We start from the raw sequence: 16367 nt of genomic DNA, 5'->3' as shown, positions 1-16367 counted from the left end.
CTCCTTGGAAACCTTGTACAGGGTCACTATGGGTCGGAACCGACTGGATGGCACTTAAGGACAAAAATTCAATACATAGCGAGGCCTCTGGTAAGCTTTAGTAGAAGGGCTTATCTATGGCTCTCCAGCTCACTCCCATCCTTTTCTTTGCTAGACCTCTTTCCCATGCTAACTCCTTTCATCATTTGCGTACAAATCTGTGTATCCCAAGCGATAGATGCACTGCTAAGAGTAAAACTTGTTTTGTCTCTTATGTTTTGCTTCTAGGAAAACGTGATTCGCATGGTAGGTGCTCAATACATTAAAAGAGGCAAAATGAAACAAGCAGTCTGGCACCATTTCACCTTAGCAGGACGTTGCTGCTTCTGTCTGGTTCCTATATGGGTAGGGTGCTTTTCCTGGTGCAGGAGTGCCCACAAAGTTCCCTCAAAGTCCTCCTAAGGTTTAGCTCTCACGTAGAAGTACCACAGCTCATCAATCTACGTGATCTACCTGTAATATTAGATTCTCTGGCTTTAATAATCTCTCCTCTTTGTGGCCAAAAATTGAGAATATTTTCCCCTTCCACTGTTGACTGCCCAAAGCATACAGTCGACAGTATTTGGACAGGCTTGAGCACTTTGATGTTGACGTGTAGCTTTAGACCTAGCTCTGTTGTGTATCTTTAATGCCCCTTGTTCTCTTGGCTCACTTTTAATTTGTACTTCTTAATCACTTCATGGATTTTTTCTGGATTTTTCTAAACCTCTTGAAGTACTTTTTGGGACACTCAAGAAGCAAATAAAATGATACGTACAGTTAACAGTATGCACTTATCTTGGAATAAATTAAGTTGTTGTTACGTGTCGTAGAGTCAGTTTCAACCCATAATGACCCTGTATTGTTTCTGAGGAGTATCTGGTGAGCTTGAACTGCTGACCTTGAAGTTTAAATGACTTTACAGTCCAGCACATTAACCTACATCGCCACACCAGTTATTTATGATACATTGAGCAACAAAATCTGGATGACAGTCAAGTATTAGCGTTGTTGTTAAGTACTGCCCAGTTCCGACTCAGACTTTCTGTGGGGTTTCCAAGGAGCAGCTGGCATTGTCTGTATTCTGAAAATAAAATAATGGTCATATTCCCAGTGTTGTTAAGTGCTGTCGAGTTGGTTCCTCCTCTTAGCGACTCTGCATGCCATTTCAAATCTTTGTGGGAGCAGAAGGCTCACCTTTCTCCTGCAGAGTGGCAGGTGGTTCGCAGTCCAGTGCTCATCCTACAGAGCCCCCACCTCCCTGGTGTCTATTACCCATCTATTACATAACATCCTACAGAGCCCCACCTCCCTGGTGTCTTATTACCCATCTATTACATAACATCTTACAGAGCCCCCACCTCCCTGTTGTCTATTACCCATCTATTACATAACGTCTTACAGAGCCCCCACCTCCCTGTTGTCTGTCTATTACCCATCTATTACATAACATCTTACAGAGCCCCCACCTCCCTGTTGTCTATTACCCATCTATTACATAACATCTTACAGAGCCCCCACCTCCCTGGTGTCTATTACCCATCTATTACATAACGTCTTACAGAGCCCCCACCTCCCTGTTGTCTATTACCCATCTATTACATAACATCCTACAGAGCCCCCACCTCCCTGGTGTCTATTACCCATCTATTACATAACATTGTCCATCTACCAGGAAGGCTTCACACTTCTTCTAAAACAGCAGCCACTTAGGACATTTTATCCGTGAGGCCATCCTGTGAGCAATCCTTTCATTCAGCCAGAGTTTATGAAAGTCCTAATGAATGCCAACCACTTTGCTAGGCATTGGGGATGCACAGAAGGGTGAAATATACTCTATTTTCTAGTAACTCTACCAAGAGGAAAGTTAGACCTGTAAAGAGATCATGAAGACAAATCAGTACAGTGTTAGGGAACAGAGTTATATAGAAGGAATTGCTGTTGTTAAGTGCTGTCGAGTCAGTCCCGACTTCTAGTGATCTTATATAGGGTTTCCAAGGAGTGGCTAGTGAGTTTGAACCACTGACCTAGTGGTTCAAACCAACCTTGCAGTCCAGTGCTTTAGCCCAGAGAGCCACACCAGGACTCTGTAAGGAGGAGTGGAGCTAAAGTACATTTGACTCTTCCTGAATGCCCCAATACTCCCAGACATTCAAGCCCTCCTCTTAATGAAGCAGCTGGCACCATGCTTTGCTTTTCTCTTCCCACTTTGTTTATTTTGACTTTATTGTGTCACAGGGCATTCTAAGTCTCCTGACATACTGATAACCCACACCTCTGGGTTCCTCATACATCTAGAATGCAGTGTCAGGCACACTCCCCATGACAGAGGGAGGAGAGGAAAGGAAAAGAAAGAAAAACATGTTATCCACACAACAGTACTAGGTCACCCAATTTCTTACTCCTTCCTTCCTTCCTGCCGCTGGATAGGCCTCAGGCCTGAGAAAACAGACTGCATTCTAGGTCTGAGTAAGGCAGGCAATTTACAGACATCTTTCTCTTTGTAGTCTTAGTATACTAGAGGTCTTAGTCTTAGAGGTTAGTGTAGTTAAGAAATCTAAGTCTCTGGAGGCAGTAGCAATGGAAACTTGTCCCTTTTTAGTTCCATGAATTTTTACCTTGGATGCCAGTTCTGAATCTGAGGCTGAACTGGACAGAGCATGATAGAGTTCAGGTAAAAACTTACTCCACCCTTAAAAATCTTAAGTCCAGTTTGGTGGTGTATTAGGGTGCACAGAAGCTGGGTCACCATTTTGACATAGGAGACATTCCTATCAGACTTCTGAAGTAAATCAGGGTGAGCTGATATTGTCAGCCATCTCAAGATGTTAGGAGAACGAGAACAAGATGGCAGACCACATTAGCAGTGGACTAGTCTGAATCACTTGCTAAGATATCAAGTCGCTCTTATCTTGACTACCTACTTTGGTCGTAGAATTAAACATAAAGACTGAAAAGCAAAAGGTAGCAATTGAGAGAGATCTGACTCTAGTATGCTTTGCCTGATGACATAGATATGAAGCTCTCCAGAAGGAAGCAAACTTTCATGACTTTTCCTGGTAGAAGAGAAAACGTTTATTAGCCTATCAGTAGGAATCAGGAATGGTGAATTCTAGACACTGCCCCACCCCACCCCCAGATGTAGTAAGCTAAAGTAGAGCATCATAACAGTTAGAGAAATCAAGGAAATATTTTCCTTTTGGCCAGAACTTCTCTCCACAGAAGTAGTCTCCTGAGTTCTCTCAAGGTGTGGCTGATCTTAAGTGCATTAGGAAGTCACAGAGGACCCATAATATAATTAATTCCTCAACCAACCGAACAATCATTGTCTCCCAAGAACTCAGCACTGTGCTAGTGCTCCTGGAGGATGGAGAAACATATCGTAGTAGAAATGTTACACAGTCAGGGCTGTGCAGGATTTACCTTGTTTATATTTGACCAGCTCTTGTGTGGGCAGTCATCTGAGAAATTGGGGGAAATTTGTCCATTCTTGCAACATTCTGTTTAATTCAATGCAATCACAGACTGATCGTACACATGCCATCCATGTTCACACACACAAAGCACTGCCTCTGACAGTCAGCATGGAACTGTCATGATGGAAAGACTGGAGAGACAAGTGGAGCACTAAAACAAAGGCACTTAAGATTAGAAGACTAGGGGTTTTTCCATGTGTAGATTTGAGTTATATTTTCATGTGTATGTCACTTCCTTAAACAAAAATTCTTACCTTGGGTACAGGCTGTGGCTTTTGTTTTGGATTTGACTTTGTCCAGTGAATAAAGTCAATTTGGGCTGGAATAGTCAGCTAGCCCTAATTCCTGAACCAGGAAAGGTTCCCTATGATCCAGTTGGTAGAAAGTATCTGCACACAGGATTCATGCTTACTCTTTCTGTCCCCAAAAAGTTATCAATAATCTGTACACTTAGAGCAAAATGTGAACAAATATATTTAGATATATTTAAAAGAATTAAAAAAACATTTCACAAAAACATTTGTTGCCATAGGAATTCTTTTTTAGCAAGAAATGCCCACATCAAAATTTAAACATTGTTCAAAGTATGATTATCTGTACTAATAAGTTATGCAACAAATTGTGTAAACAGAGTCAGATACATTTTACTGTGTGAGTCACTGTTCTTCCTGGGATTGAAGCTGTCCCATACATTTTTTTTTTTTTGTTTTTCCCAGGGGACCAATTAAGAAACTGCTATTTTCAGAGCAACAAAAATAAAAGCTTTTATTTGTTCATTTGAATATAAAACAGGCGTTATCACAGATGTACAAAGCGTACTGGTGGTTTAACATACAAGAAGGTTGCTGTCCTTTGCACATAAAAATTTTGTTTGAAACTGTGATTGGTTGAGTACATGAATTTCTCTAACCAGTCACCACACTCTATGAAATAACGCTGCTAACATTCAACTGATAAAAGGGACCATTTTCCCTTGGGTAAAGTGTCAAGCAGGATTAAATATATATAATAAACAAGCACCATGAGGCATCTGCTCCTGTTTGATTAGGTTTGTGTTGACATGTTCATTGTGTACCCTCTCTTTGTGCAAGTGATTACACGGTTTTGTCTGACTTCAAAGCACAAGGTCACAAGACAAACATTGTATACATTCTCATGAATGATTTATCTACAGTACAATTTCTAATACAGAACAATCCTTCTTTATTGCTGAAACTGGTGGTACTTGTGTCTCCTTTCCCTTTCTCTTGCACAACTAAACTTCAATCCCAGTCCACCAACTCTTTTGAACCTAAACGCTAACATCAGAGATGACAGGATGCAGAAGACATCTGTTATCAACTGCAGAGCAGCTTTTCCCTCCCTTGAATGTGAAGTTGACATGGTGAAGGTTAAAAGTATGTTTGAAGTGACATTTACGTGGGTTTTGCTTCTCGACATTGGCTGGACTTCGCTAGTTTCTCCTGCACTGCGATCATGTCTCATAGGCAGTTTCTTCTCTGAAACCTTAAACCAACGTTCCCTTAAGTAAGGTGGGCCGATGTACGAAAATGCTTTTTCCTGTGTGGGGTAGGGTTCTTTCCCCTCTTAGGAAGCAGAAGAGGGTAGGAATGTGTGTCTGAAGCGTGTAGAGCAATATTCATATACAGCAAATGAAGTCAAACAATAGTGTTCAAAAATCAACTGATTTGTGGAGATGGGGGAATGCACCACACATGCAGACAAAAAAAAGAAATGCGCCTCTTAAAACAAATTCAAAACAATCAGCCTTGGATCTTAGAAGTCAAACAAAACTTTTTTTTTTTTTTAAGCAAAGGGCTCACTGCTGGCTGTATATAGCAAAAGCAGACAGACAGTGCCTACAATATAATGAAAAAAAAAATAAAAAGGGATCTAAATTTTGCCCAGCAACAATCTTAGTCATGCATATCTAGGAATGAGAGCCATTGCAGGATCATATTGGGGCAATTAGAAACGAAATCACTCGTGGATTGCTGATACCTCCTTCTTGGTGGGACACAGACAGGCCAATTCACCAATTCAATCTAAAAGTGGACAGAGGAGCTGTGAAAAAGCAAGAGAATGTGAGAGACACGGCAGCAGCAGAAACAGAAGCCAGGGGTGTATCTGTCCACAGGTGTTTACGATAAAGGCAGCTCTGAGGCATGCTTTCTTACTCCAGTCACGGGTCTCTGTTGGGAATCCCCAGGCAGGTCAGGTCCCTAGGCCTTTATTTGGCTCCTTGCTAGGGGACCCCAGCAACCAGAAGCTCACGCACAGGTAGCTGGATTGTAAGATAAGGTGAGGATCCACCTAGGCAAGTCTTTTCCCTTAAAGCTGTCCTGGACATTGTGTCCACTCCACACAGTGGCCATCTTGGGGTAAGGGGGTATCAGTGCACCTTAGTGCCAATGACCACATCACATCATTCCATTTCACACCAAGAACCAAAGAAAAGGTGACTCAAACAAAACAGATGAAAATCTTGTATAATGAATTCTTGCAGCTAAGAAAACAGTGCTATCCAACAACTGGCCTTTCCTAAAGTCTATCAAATGTAGTAAGCACATGCCAGCAAAAACTCATTCACTGTTGCCCCCACAGCAAAGGAGAAAAAAAATTAGTGCACATTTACCCTTTAATTCTTTCACCATCTTTGAGATGGTGAAAGTCATTTCACTTGCTGGTCTCTGGTATCTAGGAGAACTGTGTAGACAGGGCTACTAGCAACCTGTGATTACGCTCATCAGCAAAGTGTGTGTGAGTAAATCACTCAGTTATCTACAGTACAGTGGAGGGACACCATGCAAGTGACAAGTTCTGCATTTTAAACTTTAAAATCTCCTTTTTCATTAGTGAATTTATATTTCATATATATATATTTGTTGTGATACTATCCACGCAAGATAATACAACACTTTTTTATATTAGCAAACATTACAAGACTTTAATATTCTTGAATGTTTTTTCTCTTTTATACTTCTAAAGAGATCAAAATAAATTAAACGTTTTGTACATAATTACATATGAAGAAGTTAACTTATTTTATCTTTTTAGTTTAGTACAAAGATATCTGCAAGATAATTGCCGAAATACACCTTATTTATAATTTCTTCTCATTCTAGGCTAACATCAAAGGCCATAGAGTAGCCTTTGTTTCTTCAGTACATTTCTGACAAAGAAAGCTGCTAAGATCTAATTGGAAGGTGCTATTTGGAAGGTTTTCTCGTACCTCAACAAACTTTCCTAAAAGGATGAGATCTAGCAATGGATGAGATCTAGCAATGGCTTAAATTAGTAACAGATCCATGTCATTAAGATCCCATGACACATTAAAACGGAGAAAATAATTCTTTGTCACACTACATAAATTGTTTAAAAGAACCCATCTAGAGGGCAGAATTTTTTTTTTTAATTGCTATTTCGGCTTAACAAAATACAATGCCACATTTACGAAGAAAGCACTTATTATTCAATAATTAAAAAAAAAAGAAAAGAAAAAGAAAAAGAAGTTTTTGAAATGGGCTTTTCCAACAAACTGAAGGCAGTAATCCCAAAGTCCTTCTGAGCTAAATTTAGTGGTAAATTCACATTTCATTTCCATGCCAATCATGACTGCTGTGAAAAGTTGTTGTTATCCTCACCATCACAATGACAAAAGGTTCCATTCTGGTGAATGCTGCCCTTGTAATCTGCACAGTTTTAGTGGACACTGAGAAAAATGTTTACATCTCTAGGAAAGTCCACAGAAGCCAAAGAGACAAGACTACATGTTGTAGGCCACGTAGATGGGGTCTAGCTGGTCGGCCAAGAATCCATCTCGTAGGTGCATACGCTGTTTCTCTCCACGGGAGTTGATAGGAATGACACCAATGTCTACCACGACCACCACTCCAACAATCAGATAGTGTTCTTCCAGAACCACATTGGTCACTAGGGGAACGAGGTCCAAGGCTTCTTGTTCTGATCCATCCAGCTCAACTACAACCACCAACAAATTTGTCCAGGTAAACACAGCACTAGGAGAGATAAGAAAAAAAAACCCATCAATATATTGTAAGTTTTCAATTTTAACAATTGTATATTATTCTCAAAAAGTTCTATCTGGTTCTTTCTCAGATCAGCCTACTCATCTTTGTGACTCCTTCACCTCTAATTTAATGACTCCATTCTGGAGATCTTCAGTCTCTTGTTAGTCATTTTTTTCTACTGGCCTTCCCTCATGGTGGCTTGCTTTGACATTTGTAAACTCCTGATTGGGTTTTGAGTCTGCAGCTCGGCTCTGCCTTATTACTGCTGAGTGGAGGGTGCTCACCCCAATCACAGAGTGCAGTGCAGCCTTCAGCATTGGCTCCTAAATGAACCCTGTCTATCTTTCAACTCCAGTATGGTGGTTGGATAGGTGACATGTGTATGCTACATGTTATTCGCCTTATTAATCTTTATCCCTTAGTGAATTGGTCTACTCTACAACACGGGCTGCTAACCTCAAGGTCAGCAGTTCGAAACTACCAGCCTTTCCGTGGGAGAAAGATGAGGCTTTCTGCTCCTGTAAAGAATTACAGCCTTGGAAACCCTGTGCAGGGTCGCTATGAGTCAGAACCGACTCCATGGTACTTAGCAACACCCATATAACTTTACGGATTCCTGGTGTGGCCCTGTAGGATCAGCACTGGACTTTGAACCACAACGTTGGCCGTTCAAACCTACCAGCTGCTCCTTGGAAACCCAATACAGGGTTGCTGAGTTGGAATCAACTTGACAGCACTTGACAATAGCCATGTGACTTTGGAGATCCTCCTACCAGTGATTGATTATGTGCCGTGGAGTCGGTTCCGACTCATAGTGACCCTGTACAGGGTTTCTGTGGCTGTAAATCTTTACGGGAGCAGAAAGCCTCATCTTTCTCCTGAGGAACTGCTGCTGGCTTTAAGGTTTGCTGCCTAATTGGTAACCGCTATGCTACCAGCGCTGGACAATATTCCCCTGCCCTTGGAGTTGGAGTCAGTCATGTTGAATGTTAGCAACGGGGAGGCTTGAAAAGCACTTGAGTGTTTGGGTTTGTCCAGTATGCCTCTGCCGTTACCATGAGAGGAACATGCATGGATGAGCCCTCTGGTCCTGGGGGGAGGAGGAGAAATACATGGAGAAGAGTGATCCCTACTATCACAGTGCTACCTGAGCCCTCCAGTTGACCTGGCGGCCTGTAGTTGGAAGGAGACCCCAGCCAACCTGCACCCCAGGGAACGATAATTACTGATTTCTGGTTGAAAGTACTGAGTCTGGGGTGATGGGTAGTGCAGTAAGGTTAAGTGCCGTCAGGCCGGTGCCAACTCATGCCACCCTGGATAGGGTTCCAAAGGAGCGGCTGGTGAACTTCAATCACCGACTGTGGCTCAAACTGCCTTTATGGTCCAATACTTTATTCCACAGCACTACATCAGGACGCCAATGCAATACTCACTAACCCACAGTGGGTGGCAATTCTGTGAGATTTCGCTACCTCTTTGAAGCTAACTGTGCATTTGGGATCTAGTAGTTTTTGAGCGGTATTTAGTCTGATCAGTTTGCCAAAGCTTAAATCTAATATCTTATGTTTTAGACAATGTTAACCTTTTCGAGTTGGACTTTGGTTTAATGGCTAATATAAGGGAGCTTCAAAAACTTTTTAGACCCCCCCCCTTGTATATGCATTCAAATGAAAGGAAATACTAGAAAAAGTGTTAAATAGAGCTCTCTGTCAGGAGATATTAAATTTCTTCTCTGCCTGGCCCAAGTGAGTGCATATTGTAATGTCAGAGATTAAGTAAACCTCTCAGCACATTTGGCATTATTTGATGATAGCACTGAAATTTATGACATGGTTTGACAGCATCAGAAAACAGCTTGGACTTCCTTATTTACTCTAGTAGGTCAAAGTATATTTGCTTTACTAATAGCCCCTGGCTTCTCAAGGAAGTTCTGGGATACTGGCTACTTTCCTCAGAGCTTTCTTAGGGGCCAGGGGCCAGTTTATATACTGGCCCTTACCTAAGAGGGAAGGAAGAGGTGAAATTTTTCATATATTCGGGTTAATAAAAACCAGCCTATCAGAATTGAAAATGTTTGGTTGGCTGGGTTTATGTGACCATGTAAGAGTCACACTGTGTGGCCTTCCTAACAGGAGAACACGGGGTTTCCTCAGTAAGAAGTAATTAATGAATGCTGACGTGCTGGATAGTACTAATTAATACATGCTCGTTTAGAAGGCAAAAAGGATATTTAGCTAAATTAATAAGTGAGGAGTTTTTCAGGAATTAAAAACAAAAAACAAAACCAGTTATGACTGAACAGTTTCAAATGTACTGGAAGTCAATCAGAGTAAACAACCCAGTAGTTTGTCTTCCTTCTGGGCACCCCATGAGAACAAGGGTGAGTCTGACTAGAAACCCAGAGTGGTACACAGGAAGCCATGAGCTTTAAAGTCAAACTTCCAACTAGATGGGACACAATTGTTGTTACTATCCAGTTGTGTTCCCAACTCCATAGCAACTCTGTATAGGGTTTCTGAGGAGCAGCTGGAGGGTTTGAACTGCTGACATTCCAGTTCACAGTCCAGTGCTGATGCTACAATGCCACACCAGGAGCCCATTTAATTTATTTTCCTTAAAAATTTAATCATGAAAGAGGTTGGAACTAATATTTGTAACAACCTAACTGGAACTTCTGATAAAGAAACCATTGGAAACCTAACTGGAACTTCTGATAAAGAAACCATTGGAACCCTGTGGAGCACAGTTCTAGTCTGAAACACATGGGGTCTCCCTGTGCTCCACTCTCTGAGCTGGCATCTCTGTAAGTTTTTTGTTGTTTGATCAGTTTCTGTCCTCCATACTACATACAGAGAAACAATATTAAAAGTGTGAGAACCATAGGTCAGTTCATGAATATCTAAAGTCTATCCTTTATATTCTGTCAAGAACTCAATGTTCAGATTCTGCCTGTCATTTGAAGAACAATGACCAATTTCAGAGGCAATGCATTCAGCCAAGGCAAATAACCCAGGGAATTCAGAATGGACCTCCCTTAAGGGTCCTGATCTAAGCTTTGAGATCAGTTTCATTAGGTCTCTTTGTCAGGAAAAGGACTTGGTGCCCTTTGGTAAGTACTTTGGCCATTACTAAATGATGGTGAGTTGCTCTTAACTCAATATACAGGCCCTGTTTGAGCCTGAGAAACTCATTAGCATGGGTTGATTTCGGCGTAGGTGCAGCAGCACCCTCCAGGCGGGATGTCTTGTAACCTGGTGAGTGTGCTGCACTGAAAACAGAAAAGAGCTTGGCACAAAGTTGCTGCCATTATTTATGAAGCGTCATTAGCATTCCTGGAGTCCTGGTATGGCGCTACAAGATAATGAGATGGACTGCAAGGTCAGTGGTTCAAACCCACCAGCCGCTCTTCAGAAACCCTATACAGGGTTGCAACTGACTAGACGACCCACAGAATCAGCACTTTTAGGAGACCTGGTGGTGCCATGAATTAGGTGGTGGTTCAAACCCACCAGCTGCTCCATGGGAGAAAGATGAGGCTTTCTGCTCTCTCTCATAAACTCTATATAACAGCATCACTGTGAGTTGGCTTTGGCTTAATTCAAACATGTTTTCGTGAAGCTTGGCCGTAATATTGCCCCTGCTCTAAACTAAGATTTATTTTATACTTCTCAAGCTGACAATCACAGAAGGATTTCTTGTGCTAGTCTATTTGTATACACTTGGTTTTTTAAAAAAAACTTGGCCTCCTTGAGAACTTTATGTAGTACTAAAATGGTTTCTGTGTGGGTAATGTATGATGCACTAATCTGATACCAGGAGTGCCCTTTTACTGCACTCCCTTATCCATCCCCTCAATAGTGGCCCAGCTCTATCCAGACTCACTGTTCTCATGTCCACACACAGCCAACACTGCACAACCCCACCTTGCTACTCACCATTCTGTAACACTTTTATGGGCTCTGATGACAGACGTCTCAATGTCTATTGGGTGATACCTCATCCCTCGTAACTCCATCGCTTCATCTAGTGCACCTACCACATAGAGGGCATCGTGGCGCTCTGTTTATAAGAAAGGGAAAAGAAAACACATGCGCATGACCCTTCACTGCAATGCTGCCATGGGGCCACTGCACCAGCGAACTGCTCTACAGAGTTACAGGGGCCTGGAGCCCTGTGTTCTGCCTCCTTACCAGTGCTGCAGGTCTGCACTGGCAGGATAGGCAGCCTTTGCTCTGTGCCCTCAGAATCAAGGATGAGAAATGGATCTTACTTTTGGATCCCTGCATTGATCACTAGTGTTACTGTCTGAGTCTGTGAGCAGCAGACCATCATTTCTCCTTCACACGGTGGTCCACAGAAGAGGAAACTGAGATCAACCAAAGAGATTTTACAGCCAAACTTAAAACCTGTTCCCTCTTATTAATTCCATGTGTGGGAAAAGTACAGTTTCTAATTATGTTCTTCATAGAAGTGAGGGGTTCCCTCGCTTATGTAACCGTGAGGTTTATATTTTGATCAGTGACGCAAACCTAATAGTAGAATGATCACATGCAGCTGGTCTGTAATAGTGTGAAAATCACCTAATACCATAATATACATCTTTTCTAAGTGAAGAAGTCAGATAAGAAAAGGTACGTTAGAGTTCATTTGTGGGTGCTGTTCAGTCTTGCATGGGCTTCACATTCTTCAGGAGACCAGAGAGGTTGAGTGAAGGACAATAGCTGTCCCTGCCCTCTGTGGTTTATGTGATGGTCCTTAGGAAGCTGGGAAAGCGACCTTGATTTTGAGGACACAGAGCAAATGCTGCATGTATGCAGACCAGCACACTAGGGTCTCTACATTTAGTTCTCCATAGGAACGATCCCCAGGGAGCACGTGCCTATGAGGTTGTCTATCATTTTCCTGAACTGGAAGTGTTACATTAAAATGTTTTTGTAATTTCCCCCAAACTTAGTCCCTATTGGGTCAGGCCAACTTAGCTCCCACTGTTTTTCCGCATACATGCTAATGAATCTTGGCTGATGTTTCTCAACTCAACTCTCTGGGGTTCTGGTCAGCCGCAGGACTCACACTAACTGTCCCAAAGCTAGTATGAAAGGTACCTGTGATTAATGCCCAGGTCATGCATGGGTGAATGTACCATGAGAGGTAGACCCTCACTCCCCAAGGCTCCACTGTCCTGGGAAGGAGGCCTCAGACTCCCACGCTACCCAATGAGTGGAGGCCAAGTCTCCAGCAGAGGGCAGCGGTGTCACTCCCAGAGCTGAGGATGCTGAACACCCGCAGTATGGCCCAGGCAGCATGGCCTAAACCGCTCTCAACTGCAATCCTGAGGCTTTTCTTCAAAGGGTTGTAAACTGGGAGCCGAAAGGTGTTCAGTGGAGCTAAGAAAAAGAGCAGCAAGCCTCCTTGGCTTTAAATCTTAGAAGAGAGGGTATGTGATGCACAGCTTGAACAAAATGGGCACTGACTTTCCTGAGTTTTAAACTGAGCTATTTCTCAGCTGATGAGCAGCAAGGATGGACGTATGTTCACCTTGGTTTGAGCATCCCCAACCTCAGACAAGCTTTCATGTCTAGGGGAACCTGGTCTCTCTCTGTCTTCACTAGCTGAGGGACCAGAAGGGGGCTGGGTAGCAGCAGTTTTATCAATCTGTTTGTGAGGGTTGGTGGCATGTAAACTCTCACCTCCGTTTGCATCTGTAAGCTCAGTTCTCCGTAGGAACCCCAAGTAGCCTGTGCGTGCCCAGATTGTCTGGGTATCTCCAAAACTTAGTCTGGAGTTGAAGTGATCTGACTGGAGGGATTCATCTCCATAAATTGTAAAATAACCACTGGCGTTGTGAGCGCTGTGAACCCAAATCTGTTAACAAAGCAGAATATAACTGAATATACTTCACTGGATACTATCCCTTGGGAAGAGGGTTTAAAAATGACTTTCACAATCAAATATATTCTCAGTGATGTTTACAGTTTTTGCTGGATATATATAAATGTAAACCAGGAAAGAAGGTAGCAAAACATTTCCTCATTAAGACACATCCACCCTGGAAAAGTCACCAGTTCTGTGAGCCTATGGGTTCAGATGAGGGAAGAGGATTCTGCTCTTGGCCCCTCGAGAGCATGGCCACCTGACAAGGAAGCAGGGACACCAGTCAGGATAAGAGGGTAACAGGTACGGCATCTAAATTATAATGGCGAACCCTCGTTGGCCTGGCAATTTTATCTTAAGGAAATTCCCAAATAAAATCTATATAGAATTCTGTCATCTCAGTTCTGATCTTTCCAGGGGATTGGGAGATCTGAGAGATGAGTCAAAGGTATCCAGGGAGAAAAGGAATCTGGGGAAGTGAGAACCGATTAAGACTCACTCATCCATGACTTACTGACACATCTGCAGGTGTTTGTGTTACTCCTCTTGGAACTGACATTTTGTGAGGAGAGAGAGACAGGAAACAAATGAATATGCTGTCAGGTGGTGATAAGAAGAGAAAGGAACTAGAGAGTGATGTGAGGGTAGATTACAGAGAGGAATTCTGTAGTCTAGTGGATTGTTTAGGATGTCTCTTCTAGCTGTAGTCTCTGTAACTCTCACCAAAGGACTCTCTTCCTGCTGAGTCTGGGTAAGAGAAGACGGGAGGAGATACTGATTGGATGACATGAAGGTTAACAAACTCTACCATGGGTATAAAATGATCCATGACAGAAACAGGAGGGGGCGGGGGAATCTCACTACCATAAAAGGGCCAGCAGTGGAGTGTATCCTTTGGCCCTCAAGATCCCTGTGAGAGCCTCTTCAGCCCAGGACCAGACAGCTGTGACACTGGAGGAGTGGGAGAGGAACAGCAGCAGCAGGAGACAGAGACAGACGGCATTAGGATTCCCAGCTCAGGGCGCAAGTCAAGCTGAGTGACTCTGGGCAGGAAGCTTGCTTGTAGAGTGGGGTGCCTCCAGGCACTTAAGGGGATAAGGTAGGATCGCTAACTCATGGCACTAGAGCCAAAGTCCTTCAGGCCGAGGCTTGCCATGGAAGGGTGTGTTCTGTGGGCATTGATCAGCAGTTGACTGGACCAGCTGTGCCATGAGGGATTTCTGATCCTATACTGCACCCTGCTAATCCATAACGGAGATGATTGTCTCTGAGTTGTGTATGGCCACCACACTGGAGTACTGAACTCAACTGGGTAGTGAGCGCTGTGCTGCCATTTCTTACAGGTACTTTGTAAAGCAGACGACTAAGGGAACGGAGAGAGGTGGACCACGCAAGGAGGTTGGGGAAAAGGTGTTCCTGTCACAGGGAATTGTAGGTGCAAAGGCCAGGGATTGGAAGTGTTCCTAACATTTTTTGTAGCAGCAAAGAGGACAGTGTGGCCAGTGCACAGTAAGTAGAGAGTGACAGATACAGAAGATGCTGTAGGTAGGTCACAGTAAGGATCTGGGGTTTTACCTTGAGTCAGGTAAAGTAGGGGGAAGATTTGAACAAATGGCATGCAGGCTTCTGTGTGAAGAACAGACTGTAAGGTACAAGGGCAAAAGCTTAACTAGGATGAGAGAGCTAATGGAGAGAAGCGCCACCTTCTGCAGACATCCCTTACGTAGTAGGCAACCTGACAGCAGCACTCGCTGGTGGACTAGATACAGACATAAGAGGAACGGGGAGTTAAATGAGAGGATGACCGTCATATTTTGGTCTGGGCAGCCAGGTGAACGGAGTTGTCAGTTACTTAATGAGATGAAAGAGTTATGTTTCTGGACATTTTCAGTTAGAGATTTCCAACCTAACAGGTGTCTGGAGTTCAGGGGAGAAGTTATAGCCGGAGTCAATATACTCGGCAATCATCCGTGGTATCTGAAGCTACGGGAATGGGAGGGATCATTTAGGGATTAAGATTCAAAGTCAGCACAACTTAATCAAGGTAAACGAAGACACTCACAAGTACATGAGACAAAGGGGCAATTTTGGTAAATGCTATAGCATATACAAGATTGCAACAGTAGTAAAACAAAAACATGTGCTATTACAAGAGTAAATGTGAACACGTACATGTTCCATATATGTGTACAGGAAGGCATTTGCAAATAAATGTGCATGTGTACGTATATCTACAAGTAGGTGCATATGTGCGGATCTGCATATATATCCACACAGGGGCACAGTTGCAGAATCGTCCTAGACATATCCAAAGAAGTCACATGATTAGTTGAGTGGATTATGTTTGGTACAGTTTAGTTGGCATAACGTAGTTCACAATGACAATATTCTCTACATATTAGTATGGTGCGCCGCATTTGGGGGTCTTAAAAGCTTGCAAGTGGCTAAGATACAACTATTGGTCACAGAGAATGAAAGTAACCAAAGGGGACACAATAGAAAAGTGTAGAACAAAGCTGATTCCTAAAAACGGCCACATAGACTGAATTGATAGGACTAGAGGAACCCCTCCGACTATAATCCTCAAATAACCAAATGGTCAACATTTACCCAAAAGCAAAGATAAGAAGCCAAGCAAGGGAAGGAAAGCAAGATGAATGGAAACTGAACAAACATGGCAATGAGAATACTGACAAATTGTAAAAACTGCAACCAATGATATGGAACACTCTGTATAAAAATTGTTAAAGGGGAAACACAGTGAAATATTTTTATAACTAGAAAAGAGGAGAACAAACAAGATGGCAGATCGGGTGGATGTGTAGCAGATATCTCCGCCAACAACAACACAAAATACCCGACCAAGCAGGTTCAGAGGATGGTCCCAGAACTCTGAACCACATATAAAGGAATACTTAGAAGATTGGAAGGCTCACAGCTGGGGAATTTGTGGCAGAAGCAAGAAATCTAT

At 42.8% G+C, this 16367-nt stretch overlaps 1 protein-coding gene across 1 annotated transcript in view; it reads right to left on the bottom strand.

Annotated features, from left to right (window-relative positions):
• Window positions 1-6886: 6886 nt before the first annotated feature.
• Window positions 6887-16367, bottom strand: part of DIP2C (DIP2 disco-interacting protein 2 homolog C (Drosophila)) — a 631911-nt gene continuing 622430 nt past the window's right edge. The window contains exons 35-37 of the mRNA XM_006874421.1: window positions 13213-13387; window positions 11461-11584; window positions 6887-7513 (exon numbers count right to left, since the gene is read on the bottom strand). Coding sequence (XP_006874483.1) covers window positions 7261-7513; window positions 11461-11584; window positions 13213-13387 — 552 coding nt within the window. The 3' untranslated portion in view covers window positions 6887-7260. The remainder of the gene's footprint in view (window positions 7514-11460; window positions 11585-13212; window positions 13388-16367) is intronic.

The sequence above is a fragment of the Chrysochloris asiatica genome, unplaced genomic scaffold (genome assembly GCF_000296735.1).
Source record: "Chrysochloris asiatica unplaced genomic scaffold, ChrAsi1.0 scaffold00276, whole genome shotgun sequence".
In the NCBI taxonomy this organism is placed as follows: Eukaryota; Metazoa; Chordata; class Mammalia; order Afrosoricida; family Chrysochloridae; genus Chrysochloris; species Chrysochloris asiatica.
This window is presented reverse-complemented; position numbering and strand designations above follow the sequence as displayed.